This window comes from Myotis yumanensis, unplaced genomic scaffold, assembly GCF_028538775.1.
Source record: "Myotis yumanensis isolate MYYU_CA2020_CCGP unplaced genomic scaffold, mMyoYum1.0.hap1 SCAF_14, whole genome shotgun sequence".
NCBI classification, from domain to species: Eukaryota; Metazoa; Chordata; class Mammalia; order Chiroptera; family Vespertilionidae; genus Myotis; species Myotis yumanensis.
This window is the reverse complement of record NW_027223765.1, coordinates 2,501,609-2,519,789: the sequence shown is the minus strand read 5'-3', so window position 1 is coordinate 2,519,789 and position 18,181 is coordinate 2,501,609. Positions and strand designations below refer to the sequence as shown.

General features: G+C 42.7%; 1 protein-coding gene across 7 annotated transcripts in view; it reads right to left on the bottom strand.

Annotated features, from left to right (window-relative positions):
* Window positions 1-18,181, bottom strand: part of DOCK3 (dedicator of cytokinesis 3) — a 175,579-nt gene that overhangs the window by 96,756 nt on the left and 60,642 nt on the right. For all 7 annotated transcript variants that reach the window (XM_070391345.1, XM_070391351.1, XM_070391347.1 and 4 more), the window contains exons 6-9: window positions 10,442-10,590; window positions 6,413-6,497; window positions 2,073-2,114; window positions 1,420-1,574 (exon numbers count right to left, since the gene is read on the bottom strand). In XM_070391345.1, coding sequence (XP_070247446.1) covers window positions 1,420-1,574; window positions 2,073-2,114; window positions 6,413-6,497; window positions 10,442-10,590 — 431 coding nt within the window. The remainder of the gene's footprint in view (window positions 1-1,419; window positions 1,575-2,072; window positions 2,115-6,412; window positions 6,498-10,441; window positions 10,591-18,181) is intronic.

The window sequence follows — 18,181 nt, the reverse complement described above, 5'->3', positions numbered from 1 at the left end:
CATAATCCCCAGGAATGCAAATATAGTGGCTGTTATTCCAATGATCAGGTTATATTTTATGACACGACTGACTGTAAAATGAGGAGATTATCTGGGTGAGCCAGTCCTTAAAAAGTGCAGAATTTTCTCCCACCAGTTGCAGAAAAGGAAGTCAGAGATTCGAAGCCTGGGAAGGGCTCACTGCACTGCTGCTCCCTAAAGATGGAGGGGGCCACACAGGCAGGGAAAGCAGGTGCCTTTCGGAGCCGAGAGCAGCTCCTAGCGGACAGCCAGCAGGGGAGTGGGAGGCTCCTTTCTACAACCGTGAGAAATGGAATCTTGCCAATAAGCAGTGAGACTGGAGCACCACCCCCCCCCCCCCCTCGCCGGTTGTCAGACTAGAACGCAGCCGAGGTGACACTGGCTTCCGCTGGCGATGCCCTGAGCAGAGCACGCAGACCTGCGAACTAAAATCAGTCATTTCAGTCCATTACATTTGTGGCAATTTGTTACGCAACAGAAGACTAATTTAGTCCCTCACTTCTTTCTGCCTCAGTATTTTCAAAGGTTACACTATTTATTTAGACTGCCTTAAGATATCTGCTATTACAAAGTGACATTCTTGCATGTCTGAGTGTGTTTATTGGCATCAAATTGTTCAAAGTAATATGTACACAATTTTTAAAATGTGCTTATGATACTAAAAGCAATGACAGAAAACTTAGAAACACTGGACTTCTTCAAAAGTAAAAACTGTTGTGCGTTAAAGGACATTATCAAGGAAGTGGAGAAACCCTACAGAACGGGAGAAGTGAATCCTGGATCTGCTAAGGGTTTAGCCTCCAGAAAGATAAAGAACTTTATAGCTCAGCCGGCCTCCGGGGAAGAGGAGCTGGAGTGGCTCCTCCGCAGCCTCCCTCGCCTTCGCCTTCGCCTTCGCCTTCGCCTTCGCCTTGGAGGGGAAAGCAGGTTCACCTCAGCCCCTGGCAGTGCCCCTCCCCCCAGGCCAGGCCCCCTCCCTCCTGCCAGGCAGATGCTGTCCCCTCACGGGGCGGAGCGGCACTGAGGGCTGCTTTCCTCACTCAGGACACGTCGCCCGCTGCCCTGCGAGCCCTCTCCCCCGAGTGCTGGGCCCCTGCGACCCTGCTGCTCCGTGTTCCTCCTGTTCCTTGTCTCTGGCTGAACAGGTGCCTTTCTCTCCCTGCAGAGCTGACAGCCCAGACTGGGATCTGAGCCCCACGTGGAAGGAGGCACAGGATAAAAACAGGCCACACACGTGCCTTCAGGACACACGGGGACCGGAGGCAAAACGCCCAGCTCCGTGGGAGGAGGCTACTTGATCTTGTTTTGCTTCCCCGGTGCATCTATCTTCTCTGAAGGCCAGAGCGCTACCATCTGAACCCAGAGCCTCAGCCTCATCAGAAGCTCTAGCAGTTTTACCTGAGCTGCTTGCCTTCCCTCGTGTCGTACAAGGAGAAGAAGACGTCGGTGTCTTCCCCAATGGTGTTGTAGGTGAAACTCTTCAGGCTGAGGAAGAAGTGATGGGGCACGGGCATCCGGCAGGCTTCCCCGTGGCGTGGGCGCATTGTGTCTACCTAAGGAGAAAGGCAAAACCCAGCGCTGTTACTGATTCATGGCTATTAATCATAAATAAAAGGAAAACTAAGTGACTAACTCCCCGCACTGAGCCTGGAGGTGTTTTCTCTGCAGGAGGGCACACACGCGCTGGGAGAAGCGAACAGCCAGCCACGATGGAGGAACGGGAATTCCGACTCATGAGTGAGCTCAGCCGCCCCAAGGCCACAAACATCTCAGTTCCCCAGGGAACCATTTCCAAGTCATTTCCTGGGGATCCTGCCTGGTCCTGCTGCACGTGACTTCACTGCGAGGTGGAACAGCTCCCATCCGCAGTGACACGTGTGTCTCCGTGCAGCCGCTCGGCCTCCTCTCTCTCGGCTGCGCTGTGTGCATGTGCACAGAGGAGGGAGCCGGGACTAATCTGGTAACGGGCAGTCCCAGAGGAAAGCGCCGCACAGGGGAAAGCCGGGGGCGCCATCTCCTGGTGCCTCCCCGGGGGCTGGTGAGCCGCTTACCTGGGACGTGCTTTGCTGTACACTCTGCCGGCTGGACAAATGCTATGGAGAGAGGAAAGAACAATTCACTCCACTGGGAAGGAGATGTCTCTTACGCATCTTCTTTCCATATGGTAGGCATTCTGCTATGCCTTTTACATATATGATGTCACTTCATTCTGATAGCCTTGTTAGATAAGTGTTACTCATATCTGATCAAGCCTTAGACAACTCAGGCTTAGTACATGGGAGCGGTCTGCTGAAGCTCACATGGCAAGAAGGGGGCAAAATCTGGATCCAAACCCAAGCCTCTCCAGCTCGGGGTACCAGCCAAGCCACAGGAAGTACTTGCCACTGGAGCTGTGCTTCGCTCCTTCTCTCCACATGCTGCCTGCACCGTGCCCTGAGCCCCCTGATCCAGCTTCCCCGCCTCCACCCCGAGGAGGTGCAGCCTTAACCCGAAGGGGCTCCCTCCCAAGCATCTCTCCCTGCGGGTCCTTGGCTGCTGGCTCAGTTAGAAGCAGCAGATCCCACTCCCAGCCACACCCAAGTAGGTTGTGAAACTTCAGAGAAATCACTTACTCTCTCCAAGAGATGTTTTCCTTAACTGTAACAATAAGATAAAGGCTTTTGTCTTCCTCACAGGGCTATTATGAGGCTCAAATTTCACACTGAGAAGCAGCATGACATAGTAGTTAGGGACCTACGTCAGGACACCTGGTTTTCCATCTTGACTCAACCTGTTTCCTCCTTTGTAAACTGAGGATAACTTTTTTTTAAATCTTCACCTGAGGACAGTTTTTCCACTGATTTTCAGAGAGATTGAGCAGGAGGGAGGAGAGAGAGAGAGAAATATCGACGTGAAAGAGACGTATTGACTGACTGCCTCCTGCACACACCCCAACCGAGGGTGGGGAACGAACCAGCAAATGAGGTGTGTGCCTTTGACTGGGAGTTGAACCGGGAAACCTTCAGTCCAAGGACCAACGCTCTAACCACTGAGCAACAGACCAGGACAAGGATAACATTTTGTGCTGAACTCAACATCACAGGATTTTGTGTAGATTAAGTTAGTATATACCTATATTTGTGAGTGACTGACCACTGTTATCTATGATTAGTATTATTCTTATTATTGGTATTCTTCTTATAATTAGTTACTATAGAAAAGTCAGTCACATTTAGAAGTAACCCTTGCCAAAGAAAAAATGATTAGCTCACAAACATTAGGTGCCTGGTCTTGGTGAACTCAATAGTGAGTTTCTATCCTGTTTCCTGTGGGCCCTAGAAGTGCGAGGAAACGCGCATTTGGTGAACTGTTCCACATCACACAGGCACAAAGACTGGTTTCTGAGTAGAATGGTCTCATTTCTTTTCCAAATACACACATTTAAACCTAGATAAAACTAAAGTAAAATTAAATATTCATTTAAATGCATCTCACAAGCTATATTTGCTATTAAATATTCATGTGCATTGTTAGTTAAATTAGCAAATTGTTACTATTAATATTCATTCATGGGACTACATGCCTGGGTTGTAGGCTCGATTCCCAGTGGGGAGCGTGCAGGAGGCAGCCGATCAATGATTCTCTCTCGTCACTGATGTTTCTATCTCTCTCTCCCTCTCCCTTCCTCTCTGAAATCAATAAAAAACATATTTTTAAAAAAGTTTGCAGTAAAGTTACCAGCCCTCTGTTTACCCTGTTCTGTGCCCCAAAAAGGTTCTTTCTGTACCTTTACTGTGTTTTTTCCTAAAATAATAAAATATTTCTATATGTCATACTTATAATACTCTCGCTCTATCCAATTTTCGATTTCTCTATTGTGGCCTTTTATAATGGGAGCTGAGGATTATCGTATTTGTTTATATCTATTTCACTTCAACCATATGTGTAATGCCTCACGAGTTTTGGTCAAAACTTGTTTATACTATTGTAACATTTAACTACTGTTCACCGCTAAGCCAAGTAGTATACCTTCAACTACACCTCCTTTCTTCTACTGCCTTCTGCTTTTGTATTGGAGGTCACTTAGTTTTATTTAAATTGTCGGGCCTTTCCTATGCCCTCCAATAGCTCTCCAAAAGCCCTTTCAACAGCGTTTCCCACTCGGGAAAGCCACCAGACCCTCCATGAAGGAGGCTTTCACCTGGGAGACCCCTGCTGGCGGCGCCTCTGCTTCCGCGAGGACCAGTTACTCTCAGGCTGGCTGCCCCCCTGTGACCCGGGACTTCCCTCTGAGGTCACCCCGAGCATTCTTTGCACCTCTCAACTGAATCAGAAGTCCTTTCCTGATGGCACATAATAGCGTCTTTTGGTTTCCTCCCATATTTTAAATAAGTAAATTACTATTCAGTGGTTTCCTGAAAAGGGTTTTTAAAGAAAGAGATTTTTTTTTTGAGACTAAGTGAGCAAAATTTTCTCTAGGCCACTTTCCCATTTGACTGATAATGTGGCTCAGTAAACATAAAATTCTAGGTTGAATTTTGTCCCCGTCAGCACTTTAAAGGCAATTCTTCATTGTTGCTAGTTTTCAATGTTGCTTTTAGGAAGACAAATGCTATTCTTACAACAAATCCTTAGTAGGTCACCTATTTTTCTCTCAGGAAGCTTTTCAGCTTTGTGAGCTGAAATTTCCCAATTAAATGTTAAATACTTGTTCTACCCTTTCAATCTGGAGACTCCTATCTCTCTTCTGGGAAAGTGTTTTTCTAGCTGTATGAGATATAACTGGCATACAGTGCTGCATACATTTAAGGTGTAGGATGTGATGATTCTATACACATATATGCTGTGAAATAAGCTAATTTCATTTCACAGAACTGCCTGTTGCTGGGTGTGAGATTTAAGAACTGCCCTTTTAGAAACTTCCAGTACACAACACCCTGCTCTCACCCACCATCCCCATCCTGAGCATAGATCCCCAGAACGCAATCCTCTTCGCTGTAGAGGTCTGCACCCTTTGACCAACATACTCCCACCCTCAGCCCCTGGCGATCACCATTCTACTCTGTTTCTATGAATTCAGCTTTTTCAGAGTCTACATATTAGACCCTAAAGTATTTGTCATTCTCTCTTTGACTTACTTAGCACAATACTCTCAAGGTTCACCCATGTTGTCACAAATGACAGGTAACTTCTTTCTCACCGCCGAGTGGTATTCCGCTGTACACATACACAGCACTTTTGTTAGCATCATCCCCCAATGGACAATTGTTTAGGGTGATTCTATGTGCTGGCTACTGTGAACATGCTGCCATGAACATGGGAGTGCAGCTGCCTCGTTGAGATCCTGATTTTAATTCCTCTGGGAACATATCCAGAAGTGGGATCACTGGATCAGATGGTAGTTATATTTTTTATTTTTTGAGGAATCTCCATACAGTTTCATAGCAACTATACAAACTTACATCCCCACCAACAGTGCACAAGAGTTCTCTTCTCCACATCCTGGCCACCACTCAGCTCTTGTCTTTGTGATGACAGGCATTCTATTCCAGGTGTGAAGTAATATTTCACTGCTGTTTTAATTTGCATTTCCCTAATGATTAGTGATACTGAACACCTTTTCATCTTCTTAAATAGAAACTTGTAATTCTTTCTAAAACTTGTAATTCTCACCAGTATACAGGGTGTTCCAAAAAATGGTGTACCCCAAAAATATATACACACTATGTCTTCAGATTCTATTACATTTTTGAAAATGAAGTGTATTTTAACAAGCACTACCTTTATAATTATGCAAAGTGTGTACACTTCAGGAGCACCCTGTGTGTTCCTTGAATATGTATATTCTCCTTAAAGTGAGGTTTCACCCAGTCCCTTAGTCTAAACTTAATAGTCACCTGAGGTTTCTGATGTTTGTTTTACTTTAAAATTGTGTATCTGTCTTTCATTTACTTCTTTTCTGTCAGCTTATAAAATGTAATCTTGGCCATTTGCCAACTCAATACATTTTTGTAACAACCAAGGATTTAACAGGTTGTCTCTCTCTTAGAAATATTGACACATTATTTCCATGGTTAATCACTACATTAGCCAATAACTGGCTCTTTTAAGCTTCAACTAGAGACATAACTTTAGGAACTGGTGAAGGCCGAAGGAGCTTTGGCTTTGTTCACCAGCACAACCAACAGAGAAATGCCCCACTGACAGAACAACAGCCCAGCTCTCTCCACAGTAATTCCATTTAGAAAAGCAAGTGTGATACACTGCCAGAATAAGGAAGACCCCTTCATTATACTGGGACAACGACAAAGGAACACTTCTATTTCATAACATTAGTTCCTAACATAATTAGGAAAAGTACAGGAGAAAGAGGAGGTGTGCAGGAACAAGCTACCTGCGTTAGGTTTCTTACCATTTTGTAGAGATCAGAGACACTGATCTGGTCCGAATCCACTACCTCAAAGTCCTTCCGAGGCACCAGGTCCAGGCCCAAATGCCTAGTGAAGAGAAAGACCACACTCAGCACGCATGTCCTCGCGTGCTCAGCTTTCTGTCCATGCTGAGAGCCCAGGCCGCCATGAGCTTGTGGACGGGGCTCAGACCCGGCCTCAGGGGTACAGGCCTTTGGTAATACTTCATTGTGTTCACCTTTAGGTGAATACGTAAGGCTGACACACGTCTAGGCTCCAGCAGTCCCCTTGTGATGGTAAGAAGGATTCATTTGCTATCACCTTGTTAACAGATGGATTGTGTTCATTAAGGACGGGTTTTCCATAGATCATTAATGTCACTTTTTTTTATTTCTCCCCATCCTACAAGCATGCTCAAGGTTCAGTCATGCATCACTTCCACTACCAAGAGAAGTTATCTAGGATCCAAGTAGATGTGTAATCCAAAGTTAAACACATAATAAAATCACCTGCTGAAGATAATAAATGCAAAGAAATGTATGTTTTGGTGGAATTTTATCTCATTTTCAATGTAATTAAAACTGACATTGGGTTATATGTAGTAAAGACATTACCACATATTAGCCAATATGTTAAGAAACTTTAGACAGAAGTTTCACCAAGGAGTACCACTCCCAAAGAGCTCGATACTTGAAGATCTGGTGTAACCTGGGCAGAAAGGAAGAAGTCGTGTGATTAACGGTCGACCTGGAGGCAGTGTGAGACAGTGACTAACTGGACATAATCAGAACCTTGGGTTCAAACATGGCACATAGTTTATAGCCAATAAATGTTAGCTCCTTCCTCTCTCTCTAGAAAAACAGCTCTAAACCTGGAGTCCAGGGGAACTGTGGACCCTGAAACTGCTTACAACAGTGTGTACGCCTGTCCATTTCACAAGTGATCATTTAGAACATTTTCCAAATAGTCTGTAGTCATGCCACTGAAATCTTTTTAAATACAAAAATGAGACAAAATTTTATATATATTCTTTAACCACTAGAGGTCACAAAATATATGATAGACTAATAGAATTAAGTAACAAAAAGACTATGCAAATAACCCAATTAAAATAGGTGTTTTCAATATAAGAGCTTAAGGGAAAATGCAGATGGATCTAAGTCAATAGGACTGGGAATGGGTGAAAGTGCTCTGAATCGGTGCACCGCACACAGTGATACCCATGCAAACTCTCTTATTAGCACTCTGACACTCTTGCCTTGCTTGTCCACTCAGCTATCCACCTACATACCCATCCACTCACTCACAGACCTTTTATGCACCGACCAAGGTGCTGAATACAAGAAATACGGCCGTTTTCAGTCAACCAATGTTGGGACTCATCAGGCGAATTCTCCCCTGAGAGCGAGTATTTTCCCTCTCCTGGAAGTCACTAGAGCACAGCACCTTTTAGTTTCTCCATTTCATTAAGAAATAAGAGAATGATCCACAGGTGATCTGATAAGGTAGAAGACAAGTTCCTTCTACTAAGATTGACTTCAATGGAGAGAGTAGTCCTCAAAAGCTAAGTTGGACGACGGTCCCCACTGGAAGAAGGAAGAGAGGCTGCACAGTGAGAAGCAACACATGTTCACCACAAACCCCCCTCGGAGGGAGGTTCCTGGCCTTCTCTATGGTTTAAGGACAAGGAAGAGTTACTAGGAAGTGCAGGAAATGATTAGATAGTACGGTTGCACATCTCCCAACGTAATTTTGAAGCTATTACTTCATCATATTCTAGCATCCAGTGTTACTGATAAAACTTTGGAGGCCAATGTGATCCTTATTCTTAAGACTTGTTTTTCTGTCTGAAAACCTTTTAGGATCTTCTCATCATCCCTGGGACACTGAACTATCTTCATGTGCCTTGCGTGGGTTTTGGGTTTCCCCCATTCTTATTAGGCATTTGGTGGGCCCTTTCAATCCCAAGACTCCTGGTTCGTTGGCTCTGAGAAATGTTCTTCTAGCATTTCTTTGGAATTTCTTCTTTATTTGCCTTTGTATGTTTTTCCACCCTGGAAATTATAATGTCTGATGTGGGACCCTCTGGCCTAACCCTCTGTATTGCCCTTCTTTTTTCAATCACTTCCCATTCTTTTTGATTTTCCTAGTGACAACATAAAATTATCTTCCTAAATGTTTTATTTTGGAAGTCACATACTCCGTTCCTTTTTCATAGCATTTTATTCTACATAATAAATTTTCTTGATTCTTTTGGAGGATACTCAGAGATTTTTTAAAAGTTCAGTAGATGAGTGGATTAAAAAACTGTGGTACATCTACACAATGGAATACTACACTGCTATAAAAAGGAAGGAACTCCTACCATTTGCAACAGCACGGATGGAACTGGAGAGCCTTATGCTAAGTGAAATAAGCCAGTCAGAGAAAGATAAATATCACATGATCTCACTCATTTGTGGAATATAACGAACAACATAAAGTGATGAACAAAAACAGATCCAGAGACAGAGAAGCATCGATCAGACCATCAAACCTCAGAAGGAAGGCAGGTGAGGGGGGTAAGAGGGAGAGAGCAACCAAAGGACTTATATGCATGCATATGAGCCTAACCAATGGACAAGACACTAGGAGGGTGAGGGCATGAGCGGGGGTGGGGTGGGGAGCAATAAGGGGTAAGAACACATATGTAACACCTTAATCAATCAAGAAAATAAAAATAACAAAGTTCTTTACTTCTCTCTGGGGCCTGATGCCTTCCTCTGGGCTAGGTATTTTGTTTACTCCGATTTCCGTCTCTTCCCTATGGAAGGATTTCTTCAAATATTTGATGATACTCGATTGTCCATTCAGACTTCAAAGCCCTTCTAAGTGTGGGAGTTTTCTGTACATGGGTGGGTGGCTAGCAGCTTCTCTTTTTGCTAAGTGGAAGGTATTTGGTCATTACACTCTGAAACCCACAATAAGGTCCCGGCTCTCTCTTGTCCAGTTTCCTCCCGGGCAGCTGGCCTTTGTATTTGCGAGTCTGAAGTCTAACACCTGGCTGCCAGGCATTCCCTCATGGTGGTGGATTAGTTCTTTTACGGACTCTCAAGAATCCCCCTTTTTTATGTTCCAAGGCCCACTCCTACCCTCCATGATTCTGGGAGTTACAAAGGAGCAGCTCCTTCATTAGCTAACATTTCCCCCACATATACTGGGCTTCCTCTGTCACTAATCCTCCAACTACTTTGTAGAAATGGGTTTATAGATCTCATTTATTGCTGGCCCCCCTCCCATTCTTTTTATTTTCTAATATTTCAATGATGTCTTGAGAAGGAGAGGAGCTAAAGACTTGTACTAATATACTTTAGGTATATGTATATCTTATAGGAAGTAAACTGGTCACTTCAAAGTTCAATGGACATGATTTTAAGAGAATGAGACAAAAGTATCTGAAAATTATATCAATTATTAAGTCTAGGAAGAAAGAAAATCTAAATACTATTTATTCTAGCTTCCCATACCAAAGTCTTAGGATTGTACTTATATGGCAATAGCAAATAATCACACCTATAAATACAGGACTATATTTGAATGAAAATTAGTTTAAGAATATTCTGAAGTACAGATGTAGAAATTCCCATTGTAGTATATGCTTATTTAGATGCACTGCATGACTATAAAAAGTAAAGAGCACCAAATTCACATTTATTAAAAAGGTACTAAAAGATGAAACAAAAGCATATTCTGATTCCTGAGGTCGATAACCAAGGAATTTGAGCTGGAAGAGACCTCAGTAGATCATGTGTCCAATCTGATTTTCCAGAAGTTAAAATGGAGGCTGAGAGAGTGTCAGTGAGTAGAGCCAATGAGTGTCCTTTGCTAAACTAAAAGAAATGACAACTCGTAGTAAAAATGGCCAAAGCTTAGTAGATAATATAATAATGACTTTTAATCACTAAAGAGAAGCTATGATTAAGTGCAAACTCCATGAGGACTGAGTTATTGTAAATAAAACTGAGCGATGCCCAAATAACAGCCGTACTTACTCATTCCCCCAGTCCAGTCGCACGGTGATGTGCCGCTTAACCTCCCGCACCTGATCCTGAGTCAGGTGACCAGACAGTAGCTGCCTTCGAAGGTCAATAAGTTCATTCATCACATGGCGTAGTTTGTAGAAAAGATCTACTTTGTGTTTCTGAAAGGGCATTTTTGGTGTTGGGTGAAATAAAAAATGGACATGGAAAAGGAATGAAAAAAGAAAGAGAAATAGTTAAACTATGGAAAGTGCTCATTTCTCTAAACCTCTAAAAAAGGCAATGCAAAGAGAAGTTTATCTAAGAATCTTAAAGTCCTTAGTTTGTACTACCTAAAACCTCTACGCAGGGACAGCTAACACGCTCTGCAATTGCCCTGGGCCCTGCAGTGCTGTTCACCTCCACTCCATCCTGGACGACTCATTTCCCAGTGAATCCTCCTCACTACACTTAATCGGAACGGGAAGTTACACTGGAGCTGAGAGCTGTTTTCTCTGACAGAAGGTACTATCCTGAGCAACCAAAGAGTCCACCCACCCAGAAGCATCTCTGGTTTTTCCAGGAGGAATGCTCAGCTGGGGGAGGGGGAGCGAGCACCACTTGCCCTATTTAAAGGCACTCAGGTTTCAAATAAAGCTGAGGTCTCTGGAGGAACATTCACTCCTGGTTTCCAGGCCGCCTCTGGCTTTAATGAGCTTTTGTAAACAGTATGTGTCCCTAGTGTCACAGATGCCTCGTCTTTTTAGTTTAATAAAAAGTGTCACCTTCATAAGAGTTAAGTGGGAACCTTTCAATGAACTTAATGATGTCACAGTGGCTATACTTACAAGAAAAAAATGTAAGTGCCATGACAGCAGATGCTTGAGCAAAACAATATACTTAAGAACATAGATTTTAAAACTAAATTCCTATTTGCTCACAAATGAAATTTTTATTTTGGGATTTTTAGGTTTCTGTTTGTATTATAGAGAAGCATAATTTTATATAATTAAAATTCTTGGGATGTAACTTATCTGAATAGAATGCTTTGAAAGACAGATCAGCCTATCCTGTGATTTTCAGCCGGTGCGTCGCAAGCACGTTTGAAACAGGCACTACCTGCCTATTTAGCAGGGGCACTGGCCTCTTTTCCCTTTCGGTGTCAAATACAAAAATGACAACAGGCAACACAACAATAGCCGTCCGGTGTGAAAGAATCAAAATTATACCCATTTTCTTTGTCAGATAGGCATAAAATAGAATATATTTTTGATGTGCCACAGTATTTTAGTAATTAGTTTATGTGTGTCATCAAATGAAAATCATTGACATACTATTTGTTAGTAAAATCTCTATCTGAGATTTCCCCTAAAAGGGGGCTTTGCCAAAATAAGCTTGATCTAAGTGGCCATAAATAAAATTAATTATACAGTAAGTTACAAATGTTTTTGCTTTGTTAATTATAAAGCAAATTGGCTGATGTTTTTAGATGGCAGTGATCTCATGACAAATGTTAAAAACATCACACTACTGAGAAATCACCTAATGGAGCACTAGACTTAAAGGTCTGTCCTAAAGAGAAATTATTTTTAACTGGAAAACCTAAGGACTCATGTACTCTAAGTACATTTCAAAAGGCATGCTGGCCCTTCTTTAGTCCATGAGCATATGAAGAAAGTTAAGCACCTTGCTGGACACAAGCTGGCCGAAGGGCAGGATTTACAGTCCTGCCAGCTCAGAAAGCAAGGCCTAAGCAAACGGCATCATCTGGCAAAGTGAGATCTTGAAGACAAGCAGTAAAGGCAATGCGGTTCTGATAAAACAGGGCTACCTATCTAAATTTAAAATAGAAAGTTAGAATTATTATTTTCCCATGGAACCACATGTAATAACCCACTGCATATGTACACGAGCACTTATTCGTTCACTCAATTAACAAATGCTCACGGAGCAGCGGAGGAATGCTACCATTGTGTTGTGATCAGAAGTTCCTACTCCTGTGTTTTCATTCCACAGAGCAGAGACGGACAAAAGGAAAAGAAATACATGATGGTGGTTAAGTTCTGAGAAACAATGTTAAAGCAGAATAGGGACAGTGGGTAGCCGTGGGTGGGCTGGCGGGGACAGGGAGAGGTGCTCCTTAGGTAGGGTGGCCAGGGAAAGGCTTCTTTGGGAGCTGAACTGAGAGTAGAAACATGAAGGCAATGAGGTGACATCTGAGGAAACGGGGAGTTTTAGAGGCATCAGTCAGCAAGCGCAAACGCCTCGATGCGGAAGGGGACTTGGCGTGGAGAACAGAGATCCGTGCCCCGGGCGGAGTGAACCGAGGAGAGTGGTGATGCTGCAGTCAGAGGCCACAGGGGCCAGGTGAGGCCGGCCCGTGTGCCATCTTTGGCTTTTATTCCAAACAAGATGGGAAGCCACTGGAAATTTGCAGCAGAAGAGTGGTGTGCTATGACTTAAGTCTTGAAAGCATCACCCTGAGTGCTCTGTTGAGAGGAAACCATGAAAAAGAGGAACGCAGGGGTCCCAGTGAAAAGCTCTTGATTGCAATGACCCCCAGAACGATGGCTGACGGGATGAAGGGCAGACGGTGGTGACAAAAATGGTAGGGCTTGGTTTTGACACGACAGAGCTACCAAGATCTGTGGGTAGATTGGGGGTGGGAAATGAATGAAGTCAAAGATCACTCCTTTCCCTGGCCTGGGAACACATCTGAAAGAGGGAAACAAGGTCTAATTTGGACATGCTAATTTCACAGTTGACATTCAGAGGTCAGAAAGTCAAGAATTATCTAGCAGAGAAAACTATGAGGGAGGAATAAGCAGGGAGATGAAAGAAAAAGCAATATTGAAAACAGGATTTTAAAAAGGACTTTGTCAAATGCACTGAAAGATTAAATAAAATACAGACTGAGAACTGGTCACTGGATTTGGCATGGTAGTGGCCATCACGGACCTCTACAAGGACAGTTTTGATGGAATGAGTGAGTCCATGAGAGAACTGAGCATGGATGAACCTAGAGGATATTATGCTAAGTGAAATAAGTCAGACAGAGAAAGACAAACATATGATATCACTTATATGTGGAATTTAAAAAAACAAATGAACAAAACAAAAACAGATTCATAGAAACAGAGATCAAACTGATGGTTGCCGGGAAGGGGGGGGGGGGGGGGGGGAGATGGGTGAAAAAGAAGGGGAATGTAGTTTAAAATATTGTGACAGCTGCATGGTGACAGCTGGTTACTTGACTTAGTGTGGTGATCGCATCATAAGGTATATAAATGTCGAGTCACTATATTGTACACTATATTGTAAACTAATATAATAATGTGTACCAACTATATTTAAATTTTAAAAAGAAAACAAAAAAAAGAAATGGAGACAGAGCACAGACAATTCTTTTGTAGAATTTTCAGTAATTTGAGGCAAAGCAATGAGATAGCAGAACAGGGCTGTGTGATCAAGGGAGAGAATTTCAGGCTATTTGTATGCTGAAGGGAATGATCTAATAGAGAGAGGATATTTGATAATGCAGGTGTTAAATTCCTGAGTAGCCAAAAACAGGTAGGTCCCAGGTCAAAAGAGGAGGCTTCACTTAAGCTGGATATCCTTAACTTTGGCACAAAGAGGAAAGGTACAGGATGTGGCTAATGCCACAGTAGTTGGGAGGTTTGGTGACAGGAGACCGTATTTTTCCTCGGTTGCTTTAGTCTCAAGGAAATAAAATGCAAGGCCATCGGCTGAGAGTGAGAGGGGTGGGAGCGGGTGTTAGAGTCTGAGAATAGAGAAGATGGAAGACAGTTCCATAGAGAGTGATAACACAGATCAGCAGGGGAACGGGAGTTCAACTGCCAGATCTGTGAGCATGAATTAAAAGGTTGCGTTTTTGTTAAGCCAAGTACATCTGACGCTTGAAACAACATGGGTTTAAACTAGGCAAATCCACTTATACCCAGGTTTTTTCTCAACATTAAATACCTACACATTTTCAATCCATGAGTGGTAGTCTATGGATGTGGAGGGCCAACTGTATGCATTGACCTCCGCTACTTCACATTGGGAACTTGAGCATCTGCAGATTTTGGTATCCATGGAAAGTCCTGGAACCAACCCCTGAGGATACTGAGGGACAACTAAGCTTTGGGGGAGTCAAAAGTTATACACGGATTTTCAACTGTGCTGGGCGTCAGCACCCCTAACCCATGTTGTTCAAGAGTCAATGTATAATGTATACTGATACTGAAATATTACATACATATGTATATGTACACACACCGTTCAAGGTGAGCAATCTGGCGACTGGCCCCGAGCACACGGTTTACCTAGGATCACCTGACCCACAGGCCAGCGGGATAGCCCACTCAGCTTTTCCACTGAGAGGCCTGCTCCCCAGCAGATTAAAACAACAGTGCGATTAGGCCAGGGTCAGGTTAGCTTTCCTGTACAATCATCCCTATTCCCGTCACTGCTCAAATAAAAGCAGGGGAGGGGTTAGTATATGAAGACAAAGAAATCGTAGCCCATCTCAGCCACACGTTCAGCTTCTCCAAAAGCTCAATAGTCTAATATTTGTCAAGAACAGTCACAGACTATTTGGGAAACAGACCGAAGAATCAGCAGAAACTGTAAATTTAACTACTTTGCAACCATGTGCCAAGAAGAATTTGCCTCTCATTGTGCAAGAATCCCTGTAACTCTGCAGAAGAAATCTGAGGCTTAATACTCCCCATTTAAAAATTATTTTTACTGAACTGCATGTAACCCAATGTGGAGAAAGGTTGTGCTGTGATGATGCCCCTGAATCAGCAGATGAGCAACACTGTAGAGGATACATCCTAAAGTATGCCATCTTTATTCAAAACTACATATTCATAAAGGCATGCTGATATGATTATAAAACTCTATTTAAAAGAAAATTACATCAAAAGTAATGATCTCCTCAAAGAGAACAAATGTCCTGCCATTAGTATGAAAAACTTTAGGTGAAAATCAATTTAATGAAAGTTAAACTTTACATCTAAAATTCAAGTTGTTAAGGGAAGATTCCCAGATGTCTCCATTTTACCTCTTACTTTCGAACATTTACTTTATATGTAGATGGATGGTTTATTGTCTCATTTTATTTCTTGTTAACAAAATAACCATTTTAAACTTGAATTTATTTAAACTTCTCCAATATTTCTTTTCTTTAAAATTGCTATTAATAATCAAACCTCTTACCATAAGTTAACCTCTAATCCTATTCAAAATGTTTGTGTTATACCACAAAGCTTTAGTGCTCATCTCAGTACAATATAAAAATATCTACACTGCAGTACCTACAACACTAACCACCTTTCTGCTGCAAATGTCTTTTAAGTCCAGGAATTTCAACTTCCATTTTAGGTTGCTGAACTACATAATTAGCAAAGGCTTGAAAATGAGTTCAAAAGAGAAAATCCTGTGAAACAAAACAATATCTAAATCCAAGCTATTTCGCACTTATCTCCGCATACATGTCTGTAAGAAATACAAATGCAAACAAGCAATGTGAAAATTACTCTTAGACCAGTGGTTCCCAACGTGGGCACACGCCCCGCAGGGGGGCAATTCGAGAATGAGTTATTAACAGTGAATTTTTTGCATTTCTTATAGTTCTAGAGGCCTCATATACAGTATATAAATATATACTGTGACATATTTGGGCAATTCAGTTCTCTATTATGTTTTGAAACTTTATCTGCTATTTTTCAGATCACTTCATATTATTATTAAACAATTTTTTGTGGTTTCTTCCTCAGTACTTCAACTGTCCTTTCGTTCTTTTTTTCTCTTTCATGGTTGCCATGTTCTTTGGGAGCTTGTTTAGACCAAGTGAATGGCCTTTTAGGCTTCCTCTACGTGCGCAGGAGTTCACTTTTTGAGTAATAAGAGTTATATGTCATAGGGGGCATCAGGATTTTAGAGATGCTTAGGTGGGGCATGGCCACCAAAAGGTTGGGAACCACCGTTTTAAACTGTTCGCTAATATGGGTATGCCTCTACTGTTCAATCTATTTGCTTGGCCTGAATACTTACTCCTCCACCTCTAAATGCATGTATGTTATGCATGCGCCTGTGTGGGTTGGGTGTGATGGGTCTGAAGGGTGTGTATGGGGAGACAAGAAGATAGAAACAGGAGAATTGGTTAAAGTCTTTAAAAGGCTGTGAGGCCCTAACTGGTTTGGCTCAGTGGATAGAGCGTCGGCCTGCAGACTGAAGGGTCCCAGGTTCGATTCCGGTCAAGGGCATGTACCTTGGCTGCGGGCACATCCCCAGTAGGGGGTGTGCAGGAGGCAGCTGATCGATGTTTCTCTCTCATCGATGTTTCTACCTCTCTATCCCTCTCCCTTCCTCTCTGTAAAAAATCAATAAAATATATTTTAAAAATAAAAATAAAAAATAAAAGGCTGTGAGACTGTCAGGTCGTCACTCCTACTCTATGCTGCCTGGCTTTCGCCACCTGATGGCTTTCCCCACAAGCTCATCCACTCTCTGCAGAGGTTAAAACAGGGTCAGTACATGAGGGGGCACCAAAAGAGCTGATGATGTTAAAAAAGCAGCTGACATGAAAGCCTATGTCGTAAACAGGCTGACATCCCTGGTGCCTTTCCCACACTGAGCTCCCAAAGTGTCGCTAGCCAGCTCCCACCTTCCAGGAGGGAAAGCAGAGGGTCCTCCCTCAGCCCAGAAACACTGACAGCGGCTCCTCTTCCCCGTGACAAGCTGGGCCTCTTCTACTCACTCCACAGTCATGCCCAGCAGTTAGTCAACACTAGCCCCGCTCACAAAACTTTCTGTCAATATTTTAACGCTTCATCCTTAAGTAGGAATAGAAAATACCACCATATAATGAACAAACAGAAACAATATTAGGAGTAAAAGAAAATTTCACATAAAATAGTACTTTCAGGCAGCATAGAGGTTATGTATTACACCCATGAAGTAAGAACAGGATATAACAGGAGTTAAAGAGCCAGAGCCCACAGGGCTTTTGGAGATTAGAAATAAGATAGTTGTGGTTATAAGCACAACCTAGTACAAAGGATAGAATAGAAATAGAAGAATTCTGCCAGAAAGCAGAAGAAAAAAAGTAATAAAATAACAAATGGGGGAGAAGATGTAAGAAAATGAGCGAATCATCTAAGATGGCCAATTCTAAGAGAAAACGATGAAAACAAAGGCGAAGCTGTCAAAGTAACGCAATACATGTCCCGGGACCGAAGGACATGAGTTTCTAGGTGGGCAGAGCTCACGGAGGAGCCAGCACGATCAATGAAAAGGGATGCAACTAGGAGCAGCACTGGAAACTGCCCATGACACTAAAACCTTCCGTGGAGAAAAACTGTCACTCGCAGCAGGAACCAGAGTAACACTGGGCTTCTGAACAACACTGGGAACTAGACAATAAGGAAGCAACGCTTTAAAGCTTCTGTCCTGTGTTTGTAACCGGGAATTTTATGTCAACCCAAGCTATCTATCAAGGGTAAGGATATACTAAAGACATTCCAAATATGCAAAATCTCCAAAAAAAACCAAAACTCTCCCACACACATTTCTCAGGAAGATATGGAGAAAGTGATTCATCAAATGAGGAAATAAATCAAAAATTAAGATGACACTGGTTTAACCCAGAAGACAAGGGGACCTAGGGAAAGGGCAGGGAAAATTCTCAGGCCAGATTAACACAAGATACTAGAGGCTTCATACAGGACATCGCTGAGAAAAACATTAAACTGGTAAAACACC